The sequence below is a fragment of the Melampsora larici-populina genome (genome assembly GCF_000204055.1).
Source record: "Melampsora larici-populina 98AG31 unplaced genomic scaffold MELLAscaffold_11, whole genome shotgun sequence".
In the NCBI taxonomy this organism is placed as follows: domain Eukaryota; kingdom Fungi; phylum Basidiomycota; class Pucciniomycetes; order Pucciniales; family Melampsoraceae; genus Melampsora; species Melampsora laricis-populina.
Genome location: NW_006768775.1, coordinates 614,710 through 632,600, shown reverse-complemented (window position 1 = coordinate 632,600; position 17,891 = coordinate 614,710). Strand labels below are relative to the sequence as shown.

The 17,891-nt window shown below is 40.3% G+C and overlaps 2 protein-coding genes across 2 annotated transcripts; both read right to left on the bottom strand.

Annotated features, from left to right (window-relative positions):
• Nucleotides 1-9,350: 9,350 nt before the first annotated feature.
• Nucleotides 9,351-11,479, bottom strand: MELLADRAFT_84646 (uncharacterized protein; the record flags this gene model as incomplete). The annotated part of the gene is made up of 6 exons (XM_007407992.1): nt 9,351-9,700; nt 9,765-10,116; nt 10,171-10,223; nt 10,323-10,523; nt 10,595-10,674; nt 10,746-11,479. The coding sequence occupies 6 exons, from the start codon at nt 11,477-11,479 to the stop codon at nt 9,351-9,353; spliced, it is 1,770 nt and encodes a 589-aa protein (XP_007408054.1).
• Nucleotides 11,480-15,938: 4,459 nt separating this feature from the next.
• Nucleotides 15,939-16,404, bottom strand: MELLADRAFT_104866 (uncharacterized protein; the record flags this gene model as incomplete). Its single annotated transcript, XM_007407991.1, has 2 exons — nt 15,939-15,968; nt 16,003-16,404. The coding sequence occupies 2 exons, from the start codon at nt 16,402-16,404 to the stop codon at nt 15,939-15,941; spliced, it is 432 nt and encodes a 143-aa protein (XP_007408053.1).
• Between the last annotated feature and the right edge of the window lie 1,487 nt (nt 16,405-17,891).

Sequence of the window (17,891 nt, the reverse complement as noted above, 5' to 3'; positions counted from 1 at the left end):
ACAAATGGCGCTAATGGTCCAATCTGAAGTTTCTACATGATGATTAGATGGCCACAGATTGACTGATTGCGACCAAATCCTGATGTGATCCTTTGATGTATGATCATCAAGGTAAGTGTTAAGAGCAATAATAAGGAAATCAAAAGTAATTATCTCGAGGACAAAACTTCGGGTGGTCAAAACCAGGATTTCTTCTGCTAAAAAGTGGAGGATTTGTAGATTTTGTATTAATTTGTCTATTTTGTTTGAATTGCTGGTTGACGTTTAATATGAATGATTCATAATGCACCAGCTTTTGGGAATTGTGGATTTTATGCAATTGCAGCATCAATGGATATGTTTTCAGGAGATGCCTACCTAGTTGTCCAGAAAACTTTGCAAGCTGAACTCATGTTATACCCTGAAGATCATGTCAAGTCAATGTCTACACCATCCAAACGACCCCGGAGGAATACAAAGGTCCAGCAATCAATGGCAGCAAAATTTGTACAAGAAATCCAAGGTGGGCTTGATTATGAGGGGGTTTCTTGCACCAGCACATACTGGTTGAGGATGCCAGCACTGGGGTACATCATTGCCAGTGTGTTTGACCGTTGTGGTGAGCAAGATCTCTACTTAAGCAAAAAGTTTAAAACTTATTGGAAAATTTGTATTTTTAGTCAAAGGCAAATTTATTGTTGGATTTATTAGTCATCAAGGGCCCCAAAGTTGATTTGTAATCTTCATTTCATTATCTTTTGAATCATATACTTACATAATCATTTGATAAGAACATTTAAGAGAAAAGAAAAATTTGAAAAGATCAATAAAAATAGTATAAGAGTGAAAATCAAATTAAAAGAATTAGTAAGAAGGAATTGGAAGAAGAAGAACATTTAGTTTGGATCTTAAAGAATGGAAACTGTTATGAAAAGAATGAAAAAAGAAGGACAATGTTAGAAAAGTGGAAGGAAATTTCGAAAATATGGGTATGAAAGACTGGAAAATGGTTTTTAGGTTATTATTATGAGAGTTATTGGTTCAGGAAGGTTTTATTATGAAAGAGAGGTACAACATTAGTCATCATCAACTTTAATCACAAGGGTTGATAAGGGAGGTGTGAAATTATTCAAGAAACAGGGGATTTTGAAAAGGGGTACTATGGTATTAATTCCTGTGTAGTGATGTCATTGATGGATTGATTGTGTCAAGGGTTTTTCAGAATGATTTTGGGGTTATGTGATTTATTTGAATGCTGTGGGATGATCTTTTGATAGAAGAAAAATCATTATTAGACGTGAAAATAGTCAAAATTCATCAAAAATGGAGGTTTTCAGCTAATTACATATGTTAAAACTTGTCAGAATTGGGCGTGTGATAGTTCATTCGACGCAGAATCATTGGTTTCATAATGTACAGCATTTAAATCATTAGTAAGGAAGGATTAGTGGAAAAGCTATAAGGCAACAAAGAAACTGGAGTGAATTTCAAATTTGGTGGTTACATATAACATTTACATGACAAAAGCTTAGTTTCTCAATCTTTACAGCTCAATAACTTATTCATCACTCATCTGAAATAGGTCATATGGGGGTGATAAATGATCAGTATCACGAGGGCTATCTAATGAGCTATAGTAATCCAAAATTGAACAACTTTACAAAAAAATTGTAATTCCAAAAATGGATTTCAGCTATGAATATTAAGAAAAAATCACTTGTATTCATCATAAGAAGATCTGTTCATCATTTATTAACATCAATTGATTAAATTCACGCCTTGAATCCTTACAAACAATAATATATATGACATCATATGGTTACATTGGGGGATTTCTATTGATTTTTGACGGTTGTTGAAGGTTTTTGGAGGCTGTTGACCATTATTGAGGATTGTTGGAGGGTTATATACTATTGTTAGGGAATTTACGTGCCTTTGTTCCCCTTTTTTACTCATCTTATACTTTTGTTAGAGTGTTTTTAATCATTATTAAATTACTTTAGCAGTACCAAGTTCACTAAATTGCCCCTTTATATCAAAGGAGAGATTTCTTTATGTGTGATAAGACTATGAGTCTTCTTTGGAATAACAATCAAACTGATTTTTGCTTTGATAGTAATTAAAATTGTGTTCTGTTGTGCTCAGATTGGAATAACACTATAGCAGTGTTGAGATTTCTTTATTTCTAAAAATCACGGGAATAATACTTGACTTAAGTATTGAGACAATTTCTCTGGTGCCTTATCCCAGAATTCAGCAAAACCCCGTGTTGATTCTTTCAAAGAGGCAGTCTTAGGCAACTTCTACTAGTTAGTTATATTAGTAGATTATCCCTCTTTAAGCTCTGTAAAGCTCTTGTTGAGCTTTAAGTTCTACACCGTCCGGTTATACTTTTCACTCCCTTTAGAACCAACTGTTACACCTTCTTCCCATATCAAACACCTCCCAACAAACAAGCTCTGATAATACTCGCATTTGTCAACAATGAACACTTTGTCAGTTTGGGAGGTGGGAATGATTTAGTACCATTTCCAGAAGTTTATGGAAAGGTGTGAAACTTGGAGATGCTTGAAAGGACTCAAGTTCCTGTATGGATCAAGGTATCTCACAAAGAGCTGGAAGTCTGGGCAAATCTGCCAGTTGTAGTTTGAATTCACTCTGATCTTATCAATTGTTGTCACGCTTGTGTTGTTTCCTTTCATCTTTCTTTGAAGTTCATATTGTCTTACATCTTGTTACCACATATGAATTCAAAATGAAGCAATGTATATGAGTGAGGTGTTCAATCATTGAACATAATTTGGAGGGGATGAAAAACTAACATCTGCAAGCGTATTTAAAGGAGGGACAATTTCTGAGAGGCGCCCACAATGAAGTCTTCCAGAGAAGACCGATCCTCAAACAGAACATTGAACAAATGTGGTGATCAATCGTGAGATTGCTATGAAGCTTCTCAAGGCTTAAATGTGGTGATTAATTATGAGATTACTATGAAAACACCCAATAGCATTCAGAGTGAAGCACATTCCAAAGCTACTCATATTACCGGGCAGAAAGTCATTTACAGCCTGGGTGGTATCCGGCCTAGGGGCATCGGTTTTTTTGATTCCGGGTGGTAAATAGTGGTTTTCTTAATGAAAGTAGTGACCAATATAATGTGCTGAGCACAAAGCTCAGCTTTAAGTCGGTGAGTATCACCCTGTAGTTCATGCTCACACCCGGTGCCACGAAGCCACAAGGTGCCCTGGAGTGGCCCATGGCAAGGGCCAGGGATTAGGCCACGCATGGCCCTCACCCCAACCCCTTCATGGGCTTCACAGAGCATTGAAATCAGTTAAAGCCCCCTTAAAGATCATCTTAAGCAGGGATTAGCAACTTGAAATGAGGATCTTAGGTTGTTTAAATGAAAGGCCACACTGGGCCACATCATGTCAGGCCACGGCCACAAAAAAGGCGCTGGGTGTGAGCGTGACCTGTCACAGCCCCCAACTACTGGTCACTGGCAGGCCAGTACATCCGATGTCTCCAAAATGTTTTCAACAAAACTTCAATTGGTTTTCAGCATAACATCCATCTGCTATCAAGATGTTTTGGGTCAGTTACCAGCAAAATATGTCATACCACCAAAATTGAGATGATGTCATACAGCATCATAAACCTGTACAAACCTGCTCCTGTATTTCCCCACCAAGAATATATAGTTTATTAACCTTTGTGACATAAATTGACTGAGTTATTGAGGTTTGAAAAAAAATCACGGACAAAAAATACTATTTTTGTACTATACCTAAGAATTGATTCTGGAATATCTTCCAGCTTCATCAATATACATACACAAAAAAATTGATATTCCTTTTGAAAACATGTTTCTCCACATTTTTGTCCCCTAGAACCTTCCTGTATGGGCAGTATTTCTATATGTAATTGTGGTGTGTACATGAGCAGTCAACAATGTGATTGACTCTTTGTTTCTAGGCAGAATATGGCAAAGTTTATGGCAGAAATTTTTGTCAAATACCATCTACATGTACATCAATCAAATTCAGAATGATTTTGGCAATATGTTCCCTCAAATTTTTTCTTGGGGCAAAGAACATCAGAAAATCAAACTTGCAGACACATTCAGGAATTACATGTAGAAATACTGCCCATACAGGAAGGCTTTAGGGGACAAAAATGTGGAGAAACATGTTTTGAAAAGGAATATCAATTTTTTTGTGTATGTATATTGATGAAGCTGGAAGATATTCCAGAATCAATTCTTAGGTATAGTGCAAAAATAGTATTTTTTGTCCGTGATTTTTTTTCAAACCTCAATAACTCAATCAATTTATGTCACAAAGGTTAATAAACTATATATTCTTGGTGGGGAAATACAGGAGCAGGTTTGTACAGGTTTATGATGCTGTATGACATCATCTCAATTTTGGTGGTCTCCCAACCACTTCTCAACAAATTCTCAATCAATGGATGTTATCCATTTGATATCCATTTCATAACTTTCTCATAACTTTCTCATAACTTACTAGGGTCGGTGGGAGGCACTGGCCTGCCAGTGACTTGTGATTGGGGGCTGTGTAGGACCCAGGAATGCCCCTATAAAGGGTAGTGATCTGGATAAGTGCTTTTACAGTACCCTCGGAACTCCGGTCCTGCAAAAACACCAAGTCTTTCCAGGTCTAAACCTGGCTTCACCCATAGCTGTAAGAACAGTTTAATCTTTACACAGACTTTTTTGGAGCCTTTCACCTCCTTTGACAACTCCAAATCTGAACGAACCCTCCGGTCTGACATTTGAAACTACACAAGTGATTTAGATTGCAACAACATATCTAAAAAGGGTGAAGAAATTCTCTTTGGCGGCGGCGCTTGAAGGCATCAGCAAGGTTTGATGGAAGCGATAAGAATCGAAGCAATAAGAATATTTGATAAACGATATAAATATTTCTTTGCATTTCCGACAATCCTGGTCTCTCTTCAAGCTAGCTTGATCAAGCTTGTCACTGGCCTCACGCACTGACACTCAACCCAAGATGTCACAGGTTTAAGAGGATGGCAATAATCAAAATTATAATTGGGCAGAAATGATCAGAGCTGCTCGTATCCCATGAATGGTAACGCCGCGGGTACTGTAAAAGCACTTATCCAGATCACTACCCTTTATAGGGGCATTCCTGGGTCCTGGCTGTGTGTAGTGCTTAGCTACCTCCCAGTATAAGCCTAAACAACTAGCTATGAGCCTAGGACCTAGCTAAGTACATAAGGCTCAGGTCCAAAAATCTGAGACCCTAAAAAAATAAAACAATATTTCTTGTCTTCAGTATCATATTTTCAGATTCATGCATGTATTGTCTTTTCACTGGTTTGGGTCCCAGTCCCAAACATTCATATTCAGTGCCCCGTCTTTGACCCAAAAGGTAAAATTTGGATTTCGCAGGGCAAGTTGGAACACGTACTTGGGTTTACCCACTGTACAGTCCCCTGCCAAATTTACGTATACTTTAAGGTATTTCTGCCTGAGCTCAGAGAACTGCTGTTCTTGAACCACTGTTTCTCCCAACCACCACACCTCATCTCTCCAACACAATATGAAGACATGATCTTTGACATCCGAAGAGAAGGCTAGAATTATTGGATTGCACAAAGGAGGTCTCCAAGGCATGGAAACTGCAACCAAACTAGGCTACCCACCATCAACTGTATATACCGTGATAGCAAAGTTTAAGAATGCTGGCACCATAACTAGTGAAAACCACGCTGGACGACCTCAAAAATTCACCAAACGCGATGAACAATGTCTGAAGCAAATTCTCAAGAAAAATAGAAGGGCTACAGTATTGGAAATCACTTAGCTAATTCCTACCAACGTCAGCTCACAAACTGTTCAGAGGGAGATCCACAAATTGGGTATGCGTGCATGTGTAGCAGTAAAGAAGCCAGCTCTCAATGACATACACAAACAGAGACGTCTAGAATATGCTAAAAAGTACAAACACTTCACTGTTGAAGACTGGAGTTGTCAGCCCTGAGTACATACACATGTACCCAAATGCTAACCTATGATATATAGCCATCACCTAGAAATATAATTACATGTACATACAGCCTATAATATATATGTAACATTTAAGAAAAACATATATGACCTCTAGTTACATATGCATATACCCAAGAAATAACATGTAACATATAAAATTACATACAAAAACACTAGTAACATCTCATAACTCAATATCAAGAGTTAAAACAGGCTTATCTTATATGAAACACTTAATGATTACATAACATAACATTAAGTGTACGTAATCATAAAAACATTAAAATATTAAATACAAACCTAATATTGTAAACATTGTGTATATCACAATACTAGGTTTAAAAGCTAGAATATATAAACCAGAACCTGCTTCATCCCCAAAGAAAAACCAGTTTATACATACCTATTTCTAAAGAACCATCAAGAGTTCCAATAGAATAAAAATCAAGAGTATTACAAATAGTAATACTAGTGATTCATTGAAATTCTATACTACCTTGATTATTCCAGACTAGATCCAAGTAAGTTATATACTTCCCTTCTGGATCCTCTACCTCCCCTAAGTAGTTTCTATACTAGGTTGGTGACCTCTGAGATAATAACCAATAGGTTGGTGACCTCCAAGATAATAACCAAACAGGTTGGTGACCTCTAAGAGATAACCAAGATAGTGATCTTCATAATCACTCTTTATCCAATTACCAAGAAGGATATTGGAGAACATTGGGATCCTGTTCTCATCCCTTACTCAATTGTAAATCAAAACTCTTCTTTAAGAGTCAACTAACTGTAGTCTGCCAGGATTTGTCCTAGCAGACTCTTAGTTTTTCAACCTTCTACTACTCCTCTCATACTCATATCATCTCTCTTATTATCTCTCTCTTCTTCCTCTACCCTTGTAACTAGTTATACTCTGAAATATAATAATATTTATTATACTTCACCACACAAATAGTCCCAATACCACCATTTAGTGAGTGTAGCCTCCTTTCAAAGAGCCACTACCCTTACAGGAGTAGGGTAATTTGGACAGACAAATGCTACTTTGAAATTGGGAAGAACTCCAGACAAGTTTTAGTCTGGAGAATGCCATATGAAAAGTACCTTGTTGACTGCCTGGTCCCCACTTTTCAAAGCGGTTGAACATCTGTGATGCTATGCAGTGCATTCACTGCAAATTTTCGACTTCTAATCATTGTGATGCCTCCCAGTTGTACTCTTTCATCGGACTATGTTGAATTAGTCTATGAAAAGTGTCTTTCAGAATTAATCAGCAGTCCCAATTGTCCGACAAACCTCATACTTATGGAGGATGGAGCTCCGGTGCATCAGAGTAAAAAGGCAAACTGGCGGGACCAACACTCTCTGCTCAAGCTTGACTTGCCGGCTAATAGTCCTGATCTCAACCCGATTGAAAATCTCTGGAAGATCCTCAAAGACAAAGTTTCCAAGAAGAAAAAGCCTCGATCACGCGAAGAAATGATCTCAGCAATTGTCAAGCAATGGTGGGCCATCCCTAACACAACACTAAAATCTTTGGCCGCATCTATGCCCGAGGGAATCAATGAATTCATCAAAAACAAAGGCGGCCCAACTCATTGGTGAGACCTCCCTTTCATACCCAGTGAGTTTACAGTTTATCAATGTTTTTCATTCAGGCTGGTGTATATAGCTGCAAGCCATAGACTCAATCAGGACAATTTTTTGCTTTATGTAGTACTTTGAGTTGTGTACTTTATTTCTTTTGTATGTGTAGTGATGTGGAGGCAAGGTGCAAAATTTGAAATCACATATAATTTTGGCAGGGGACTGTACATCTTTCTGAATTCATACCCCAAACACTGCCCTATTTGTAATACTAAAATATTTGTGCATTTTTGATCATACACACAGGAACAAAACCAGGGAGGACGGCCACAGAGCAAAGGACAAGTTGTCACAAGATGAAAAGATAGATTCAATTCTAAAAACCAAAACAAATCGCTGATAAATTCTCATGTGACTGGGATTGATTAAAAACATCAGAAACAGTGTACTGTTTAATCTTGTTGCAGACTTTGACGGATAACAACCGCTGTGGCAGTTTTCCACCTCTAGCGCCTAGACTTCACGACTAGTATTCGAAAGAAAATGAGACATTTTGATTGGATAAAAGCCGATGTTCCCTATAAAAATCGCCGACGCGTCCGACTAGTCGGGCGCCAGATTTTTTCAAGGTTTTTTGGGCAAGTTTTCTCCTCAGACGCGTCCGACACCACTGTTTTCCCTCCAAGTCCATACACCTCACATGAACTTCACAAGTTCACCTGCTTTCATAACCAGAGACCAAGTTGACCGTGCAGCTCACACACCACAGTCAACAGTTCACACCTACCAGGAACAGTTCACAATCAATCAAAACTCGACAACACCAACTTGCTCACTCACCCAAGTTACCAGTTCACACCTATCAGGCACAGTTCACAACAAAACTCGAGAACACCCACACACTCACTCACTTGAGTTAGTTCACACTCAACAGTTAACAGTTCACACTCAACCCAACAGTTCACACCTACAGGAACAGTTCACAACAAAACTCAAGAACACCCACTCACTCACTCACTTGAGTTAGTTCACACTCAACAGTTAACAGTTCACACTCAACCCCACAGTTCACACCTACAGGAACAGTTCACAACAAAACTCGAGAACACCCACTCACTCACTCACTCACTTGAGTTAGTTCACACTCAACAGTTAACAGTTCACAACAAAACTCGAGAACACCCACTCGCTCACTCCAAGTTACCAGTTCACACCCAAAAGTCAACTGTTCACACTAGTCAAGATTACTTCACCACCTTCATTCATATAACTCCAGATTCACAACTCAACAATTTGATCACCTCAAAAGAACCTCGAATTTCCCATTGATTGATCCAATCTTCGATATGAAGAAATATAACATCCAAGAGAAAGAGAACGCCTTTAGTATCTATCTTGGTTATAAAGGCTTCCACAATCCATCAACAACTGATCGAGAATCCCTGAATGATCAATCTTCATTGGTGAAACGATTGATATATTTCTAAATTCTAGATTGCAGGTATGCATTACCCCATGTAGTATAGAGAAATTTAGAGACTTACTTGTAAGACCTGATACCATTTACACATGGTACTCACTTTAGTTGCACAACTATCAAAATAATACTTGTGACACATTTCATATAAATTTGATCCCTCATTAAAGTAACAAGAAAAGCGCTAAGATCCAAAGTGAGCAGCCTGAGAAAGAGAGAAACTGGGCAAGAAAGCCAAAAAACCAAAGTGATGAGAGCAGGAAAAAACATTTAAGCCTCATAAGTCTCATCTTCACCAATTCCATTCCACTCTAGTTCCTCCTCAATTCCAACCGTGAGCTCTTCATCTTTTTCCAATGGTTCCTCCTGATGATCAGTGACCATGTAATCCAAATCATCATCCTCGTCCTCGGGAATCTTCTCGAATCGAAATAGGCCAGCCTGGAGATCATTCAACCAGAGCGACCGGCGACTGTTCATTGCATTAAAGCCTAATTTCAACACTTCGGGGGGTAGGCTAGAGCCAGGCAACTGCTTGATCTTCACCTTCCATCCCTTATCCAACAAAAGCTTCCCTGGGTCCGGTCCACGAGGAAACCCTGGTGGGACAAATTTTAACACTTTCCCTGCAGAATAATGTTATAGTTAGTCATCATCATAGGAAATGTTAATCACCCCACTCACCTAAATCAGATTTCAACAATGCTGCCAAGTCACTCTTCACCTTATCACCAGGGTCCACACGCTTACAGTTCATTTTCATTTTTTCTGTTTTCCCAATTGCACTAGCAATGACTTTGTCGACGGAAATACCTTGGGTCTGTGCAGCAAATATAGTCGGGAAATTGCTCTTCATACGCACGTAATCTGCCAACTCTTCATTCGACGTAAACTCCTTACACCACCCTGGATCCGCAGAATCACCTCCAGTAGCAGGATGGGTACTAGAAGCAAGGAAATAGTACCCAAAGTCCATACGATTTGCCTCGTTTTCAATCTTGTAGGGTAGGAAGCAAGAAAATGAGAACTGAACTTGCTTGATATAATAGAATAACATATAATACAATAACAAACATTACACAACACGTACCTGATTATGCAGCTTCTCAACGCACTTCAATGATAGTTGATTGTACTTGGGAACTGTTCACCCTTCCGTTATACCACTCGATGCCTTTGCATACACCTGGCGAACCTTTGAAGAACACACAGACTCATCATATATCCCTTGAAGCTCCTCACGTTCGTCAGGAGACAAGTCGGTTGGTCCATTTTCTTCATCATCAGTGTCGAAGTCGCTAGTTGGCGCAGGAAGGCCAGACAAGGTGTAGAAGACCCGCGGGTGAAACACACGCTTTTGATTCACCGACAGGGCTTTCCAGGCAGCACCAAGCTTACGGTTTCGTTGTCCTAATGCCTTTCCAGCCTGGTATTTGCGGGGCACTGCCATTCCATTGTAGCAAAAACAAGATCAGCATCAAACAGTATATTGCTAAATAAATACATGTACTAACTTTTCAGTTTTCGAGCCTCAATGGAAAATTTCAACCAAAGACGATATGCATCAGGAAACCGAGTACCTCCGAGCTCGCCCCTAAATGAATGATTTTAACCGTATAACCGTATATCAGTTTGGTCCAACTACGGAAAAAAAAAATCATTTACAAAGCTTTATCCAAGGTATATGTCGTGATGTTACCCATCATCGCCAGCATCCTCTTGTGATGTTTATAAAGTTTCTTGATGGCTTTTGCTTCAGTTAGGATATGGGGGGGAACTGAGGTCACCTTTTTCTGCAAATCCTGAACTGATGTAATACGCTTTCTTGTCCACTCCTTCACTAGGCCTTTATAATTTTCAACCGTTGGCAGGACTGAATTATCATGCACCTCGTCATCAACATCCAGGTTTTCCAGTCGATTGGTTGGGCTCTTGGCAAACTGGGCTTCAAGGCGTCTAGTGAAGTCGTCCGGGTCATCTTCAGCATTAGCAAGGGAGGCGTCATGAGATTCATCCAGAGGGACTCTTCTGGCATTGCTCCTTCCAGTTCGGGTGTGTTTTTTGGATTTCGGTTGCCTTCTGGCCAAGGCTTCAATAACTTCATTGTCGGAGTCGTCCGCAGTATCGGATTCTTCATCCTCTGATTCCAACTCTTTGTAAATATCCTCATCATCCGGTAAATCATCTTCACTTTGACTATCGACCTCGACCGGATCGGTCTCGAGAACAGGAGCCTTCTTTTTGCGGGAAGAGTGACTTGTACTTCGATTGGATTTTCTAGTTGGTCTCCTACTTGGACCTGCTAGAGCTTTGGACTTATTGCCTCGCACCACTCGAGTTCCTGAGCTTGCCTTGGGAGGTGGTGATACTCTAGCACCAGAACGAGTGGTGCGCGACATGATATGAGATATGACAGAAGAGATGAATAAAGTTTTGTGAAGATGAATGAGGTTTGTGTATGTGACCAAACTGGGATGGGGCGGAACGGGTGGCCTTTAAATCGATAGAGACATGAGTGACTTGTGAAATACCCTCCTCTCATTCGGAGTTTACATGGGTAAGCCGGTTCACATACATGTCCACATCGAAACATCGAAAAATCATTATTTTGTGAACTCTTCTACCTCACAAAACTCTCATGACATCTCAAGTTCACAATAGATTGTGTGAACTGCTGCTCAACTTCACAATTCAGATTCTCAGGTTTCATAGCTCACAATTGTAAATCACAAGTTAAAAAGTCCTTGTGAACTTTCTCATCATCAAAAATTTAAAGTTGAGTAGAATTCGGTCGAATGATCATAAGTAGTTTCACAAAGTCCTGCTCACAAAAAGGTCTGAACTTGGTACATTATAAATTGTGACCTGGTTATCTAGTGAGATCTAGCTCACAACATCTTGTGAACCATGAAATGCGAACTGGTTCACAGAGTATTTGTGAAGTTGAAATGTAGTTCACCACTGATGGTTTGCTGAACTGGATCACTGAGTCTGAAAGTGAATTTCACAATCTGAACTTCACAATGATCCAATTGACGGATATCTAGTTCACAGATGTTTGTGAACTAGATCTCTGTTCACTCATGACCTTGAGATCTAGTTCACAAACATTTGTGAACTGGTTCGGTGAACTACAGATCTAGCTCACACCTCTTGGTGAACACACCGGGTCGCTGGTTCACAATTATCCCGGTTAGTTCACGGATATCTACTTCACAAATGATTGTGAACTAGTTCTCCAATGCATCCTGACCTTGAATCTCACAAACTTTTGTGAACTGGAATGGTGAAGTTGAGATCCACTTCACACCGCTTTGTGAACTAACTGGCTCCCTAGTTCACAAAGCCTTCCCAGATGATGTCTACTTCACAAATGATTGTGAACTAGATCTCTGATGCATCATGACCTTGAAGTTCACAAACTTTTGTGATCTGGTTTGGTGAACTTGAGATCCACTTCACACCTCTTTGTGAACTAACTGGGTCTCGTTCACAATGCCTTCCCAGATATAGTTCTACTTCACAAACACTTGTGAACTAGATCTCAAGTTCACACATGCATCTTCACTTTAAAAGGCATTGTTGTGAAGTAAATAATTGGCTCACCACTTGATATTACCCAGTGAATCCTAGATCAAAGCTCATAACCATTTGCAGGTTGATTTGTGGAGTAATTTCATTACGTGGAGTCATATAAAATCTTCATCTTCAATATCATCAGGTTCAAGCAACATATCATGTTCTTCCCCAACATCCTCTCCAATCAGAAAATTCTGCTCAGTGATATCCAGTTCATCGAGAGCCGAAGTTTCATAACTTTTGAGCTTGACAAGCTCTGACCAAGTCGTTTTAGTCCTCTCAATGAGTCCTAGCCAACGAATAACTATTGTTTCCAAAGAATCTCTATCAACTGGAGTGTACTTGATGGTGTACCTTAGGAGGCAAACCAACGATGAGCTCCAGGACATCCATGTTCGGCAAAGATGTTGAAGCGTATTCTTGTGAAATGCCTTCAAAACATCGATACAATCTTCCCAGATGTCTTTGGATATTCGCTGCCCGGGTTGGATCATTTCAATCAGGGCCTTCCCACCATGCTCAGGTTCCCACTCTGCCGAAAGAGACGTAAGAAAGGTCAAGAAATATTCATGTTTTGTCAGACATTTGATAGTAGAGTACGTACCACTATTACATACCCTTAGCAGATCTTGCATCTGCTCCTCTGTTCTTAGCGCGGCAAGGGTCATTTGCTGTGATTCACGACCTAGACGACGAAGCTCTTCCTTACAGCTCCTTTGCAGCAAGTAGGCTTGAATACCATCCTTTGTGCCTGGATCATTAGCCCACATCTCCAAAGGATGAGATAGAGCGCCTACATTCCAAAAACAATCCTCAAAGGGCAGTGCCTTCGCCTCCTCCAAAGTTGGACATGGGAGATTGCTGACTGGTCGGATGTCATTATACAGGGTGGCTTGTTCATTATAAGTGGTCCATTTCCGCCTGAACTGGAGTTGTTTTTTCGTCATCATAGTCTTCAAGCTCTGCTGGACGGATGTACCTAGTGTTCGTCAAACCAGGAGTCAACAGATATATATTGGTTTGGTTGATGGAAGTGCCATGCACCCAAACCGCATTTGTCCCACCGTTTCTGAGCCTCCACAATGCCTACTTTGGCCTCATAAAGTTTCGTCTTGGCCAGCCTAACTCGAATTAGGGCCTTCCCTTTGTCCGCTATGAAATCAAACCACATATTATTAATATATCCCTTGTTTGATTGCATCAAAGTTCAAATGACCTACTTGTGTTCTGTTTAATTCGCCGGAATTCTGGATCACCTAACTCTGCACGCATTTTCTGGGCAGCAGTCTCCATCACCACAATCGAAGCGGGGAGCGTGCTCATCTCTAACACATCATTGTCTGTCCAATTTCTACGAGTTTTGCGCTGTAGGCGTTTAAGTTCAGTGCTAATATGCATTACCACTGTCAGTTTCTCATGTTCACACTGCCTGAAATTGGAAACTCACTGAGCTTCTTTCAACTTTTCTTCTTGGTCAAGTAGCTCAACCAGCTTTTCCTCTAACTTTTTTAAAGTGATATTCGACATAGCTTCAAGCTGGCACGTCTTTTGTCGCTCCCATTGCCCAGCAAAATACTCACATGTGTAGATAGGTTTTTCTACTTCAAGTTCATTCAGTTTGTTGTTCGCTTGGTTGAGAAGTTGCTCGGATTCTTTAACTTTAATCCAAGATGCTCGCACTGATACCAAAACCAAATCAGCTCACTCCAGATGTGTTAAGGTCATTGCAAACAAAGCTTTCTCACCTGCATTGGTGCGTGTGACTTCATTTCGATGAGTCGCTTTTAAATGCAGAGCATCCAGCCGATGCTGCTTTGTCGAATATCGCAGTGGGCTAACGAGAGGAGATAGGTATGACCATATTCTTTCCAAACCTTCCCCATCTGAACGTCCCCAGCCTTTGTTCATACGGGGATTGTAACGCAGCTGACAACCCCACTCATGAACAAAGGCATGAAACGCACTGGTTCCAAACTTCAGGCCTCGTTCTGCACATTGGGCTTGAAAGATCTTATTCTGAATTGTGGCAAACATTAGTGGCCACTCGAAATTGGTTCAAAGATATACTCAGTACCTTCATGATGCTTTTTTCCAAAGTACACCCAATATCATACAAAATACCAACCCTTTTCCTAGGTTTCCCTGGCTCAGCCGTCTCGTGCAACAGTTTATCAATCATAGATAGTATGTAGTATTGCCTGGATTGAGTTTTTCATCAATATTCATCAGGCGCTGGAAGTGTGAAATCTGAACAGAAACTCACCGTTCGCCACTCTGAACAACATTAACAAAACTCAGGACATGATCATGTCGACAGGCCATCCCAATTAGGCCAGTCTCATCGGCTGCTTTCCATGTTGAGCCACCTCGCTGATCTGCAGCTGCAGTGTGCTGCACAGAGCATCGGTCCTGAGGAACTCCACTGATTTCAGCTGGGAAATCAGAGGTGGAGCTGCAAACGTCTCATCTCAGAAGAAACATACGTTATTTTGGATGACATGTTTATTCTTAACTGGCTCCCATTCTTCAACTTTCTCGGGTTTAATGAATAGAGGTGGAATCCTGATGCCCACTTCTTCATACTCCCGGCTTGCAGCCTTGTGTCTCCGATGCTGAAAGTTGCCGTCAACACATACTATATAGTCCGGCTCATCAGGCTCAGGGTTATCTTGAAGAGGTCCAAAACACCGGGGGCAATTCATGGCCAGCCTCTCCATGGTTGTAAGTCCTAGTGCACGTATTGTCAACTCTTCCTCGTATCGAACCATTTGTCTGTATGCATCTATAGCTAATGATAAAGGGCGTCTCCACCTTCGAGGCTGATGTGATGGGTATTGATAGTTAAAAGGATTAATAAACTTTTAATGAATGACAGGAAAATGACTTACCTCACTTGAACTGGCGACCAAAATGAGTGGGTTGGCTGAATCCAAGAACTCATCAAGGCCAAGTGAGAAGCCCTGAGTTCGAAGTGAGCAATATTTCCATAGACTATGGTGAAGCCTCAAGAGCCTGATTGAAAAAGCAGTTTCCGGATGAATTGGAGATCCTCCAATGTATCCCATCCGTATCAGCCTCACTTGGTCTGGGATACAGTCACAAAATTCAATTGTCTGCTGCATACGAGCTGTTCAAAGTCAGCATGAGTGGTATAAATAAGCAAGGAAATGGTGCAATGAAATTCGAGATTACTTGTATGGTCCACCATGTCTACTTTTCTCATTCGATGTTTCCCAGGTCCACAAGCACAAGACTTGTTATAATCCTGGTTCCAGGTTTCTAGCCCCCATTGAGTGGTGCGCTTGGAACCTACCATGAATTCGAGGAACATTGGCCCAAAGACCTTGGCCCAATTCCTGGCCTCTTTGATTTGTTTTCGTTTGTATGATGATCCTTTCACGTAGTCACCAAAGTTAGTAACTTCAGGTGGCTCTTCAGTGGGGTCGTCTGGGATATTGTGATTGATGAGATATTCTTCCTCTGGATTGATATCGGAAATCTGGTCCCATTCAAAAGCATGTTCGACTTGGTCGGAAGTTGAAGGCTGTAGTTGTTCATGTTGCATTGCAGTGTTAGGCGCCACTGGTCGGTTGTTCAAGCGTTGAGACTGCTGGTCGACCCAACGTGCCTCGCTGGCATCCAAATCTGCAATGATCTGGCTGGAACCTTGTGGCTCTGGTTGTCTTCTTTTTTTGGAAGAAGGACCTAAAGGACATCCTATAGATCTCCCTTTTCTTCCACCCATGGCTGGATGACTTGAACGAGTGAGTTGTCTGAAGTAAAAAGGTATTTGAGGGCGGTTTGTAATTGTCGGAGTCCAAAATTACTCATCTGGGTTAACCAGAGTCCAAAGCACTTCAGACGGTAATGATTTTAGGCTCATATGCCCAATTCGTCAATATTTCTCATTAGTGTGAAGATATCAATTTGATATGATCAATTGGGTGCTGTCAGATGGTGACAGTAGGTGACAGTACCCAATTGGTCTTCAAATTGAGTGCAGTATTTCTAATCCTCTATTGATTGCGTACTGTCACATTGTGATTGTACCCCATTGGGCTTCGATTTGAGTCCAGTCATACAGGTGAACTATTGGTCTGCTTCACCTGTGACTACAGATCAAATAATTACCCATAGTGAGATCACTGTACTATCACCACCTCCTTTTCTTTGAAAGGTAAATGATTCTCCAAACTACGATATGATGATCTCATATGGCAAGATGTTGTTCCAATCTGGGAAAATAAACAAGAATGGCAATAATCAGTTGGCACGGGCCAGCGCAGGGGTCCACCCAGTGTTTTCAGACTAATGGACTAATTTGCCCACTTTATGTCTCAACGAGGCAAACACCCATACTATGAAGGCTCCCATAGTGCACAGTCTCTATTAAATTTATAAGAGTAAAAACTGGGCCCCATAGTATGGAGCCCAAAGTGGACAGTCTCAATTAAAATCATACGTGTTAGAATTGATTGTGATTGAGAGACTAGGTTCTTACCAGTCTCAATTTCAATCATAGGTCTTACAATTAATTGTAATTGAAAACATTGAACTACAGTCATGTGTTCAATGTGGTCTAATTGTGTTCAATGTGGTCTAATGTACAGGTTATAGTTCTTGTGTAGTATTTGACTCAAATGCAGACAGACCCGTGCAAATAGCATTTCTTTTTCCTTAATGTCTTTTTCAACACTCTTCAAATTGGACTTCTGAGTGTTGATAAATGTAACTAGGTGTCAATGTAACCTGGGACCACACTTTTATAATATTTGTTCAAGTGATATTCTTGATCAAGTCAGTGTTACTTGAGTTGAATACTCAAGTACACACTTATATTTGCAAATAGCACATATTTGTTAATATCTTTTTCCACACTCATCATATTGGAGTTCTGAGTGTTGATAAATGTTCCTGGGGGGTTATTACCCCTGGGAGATCACCATTTTCAATGGGCTCAAGTGACCTTATTGACCAAATGTTGTACAAGTGTAGTATTTGACTCAAGTACACACTTATATTTGCAAATAGCACATACTTATTAATATCTTTTTCCACACTCATCATATTGGAGTTCTGAGTGTTGATAAATGTTCCTGGGGGGTTATTACCCCTGGGAGATCACCATTTTCAATGTGCTCAAGTGACCTTATTGACCAAGTGTTGTACAAGTGTAGTATTTGACTAAAGTACACACTTATATGTGCAAATAGCACATATTTGTTCATGTCT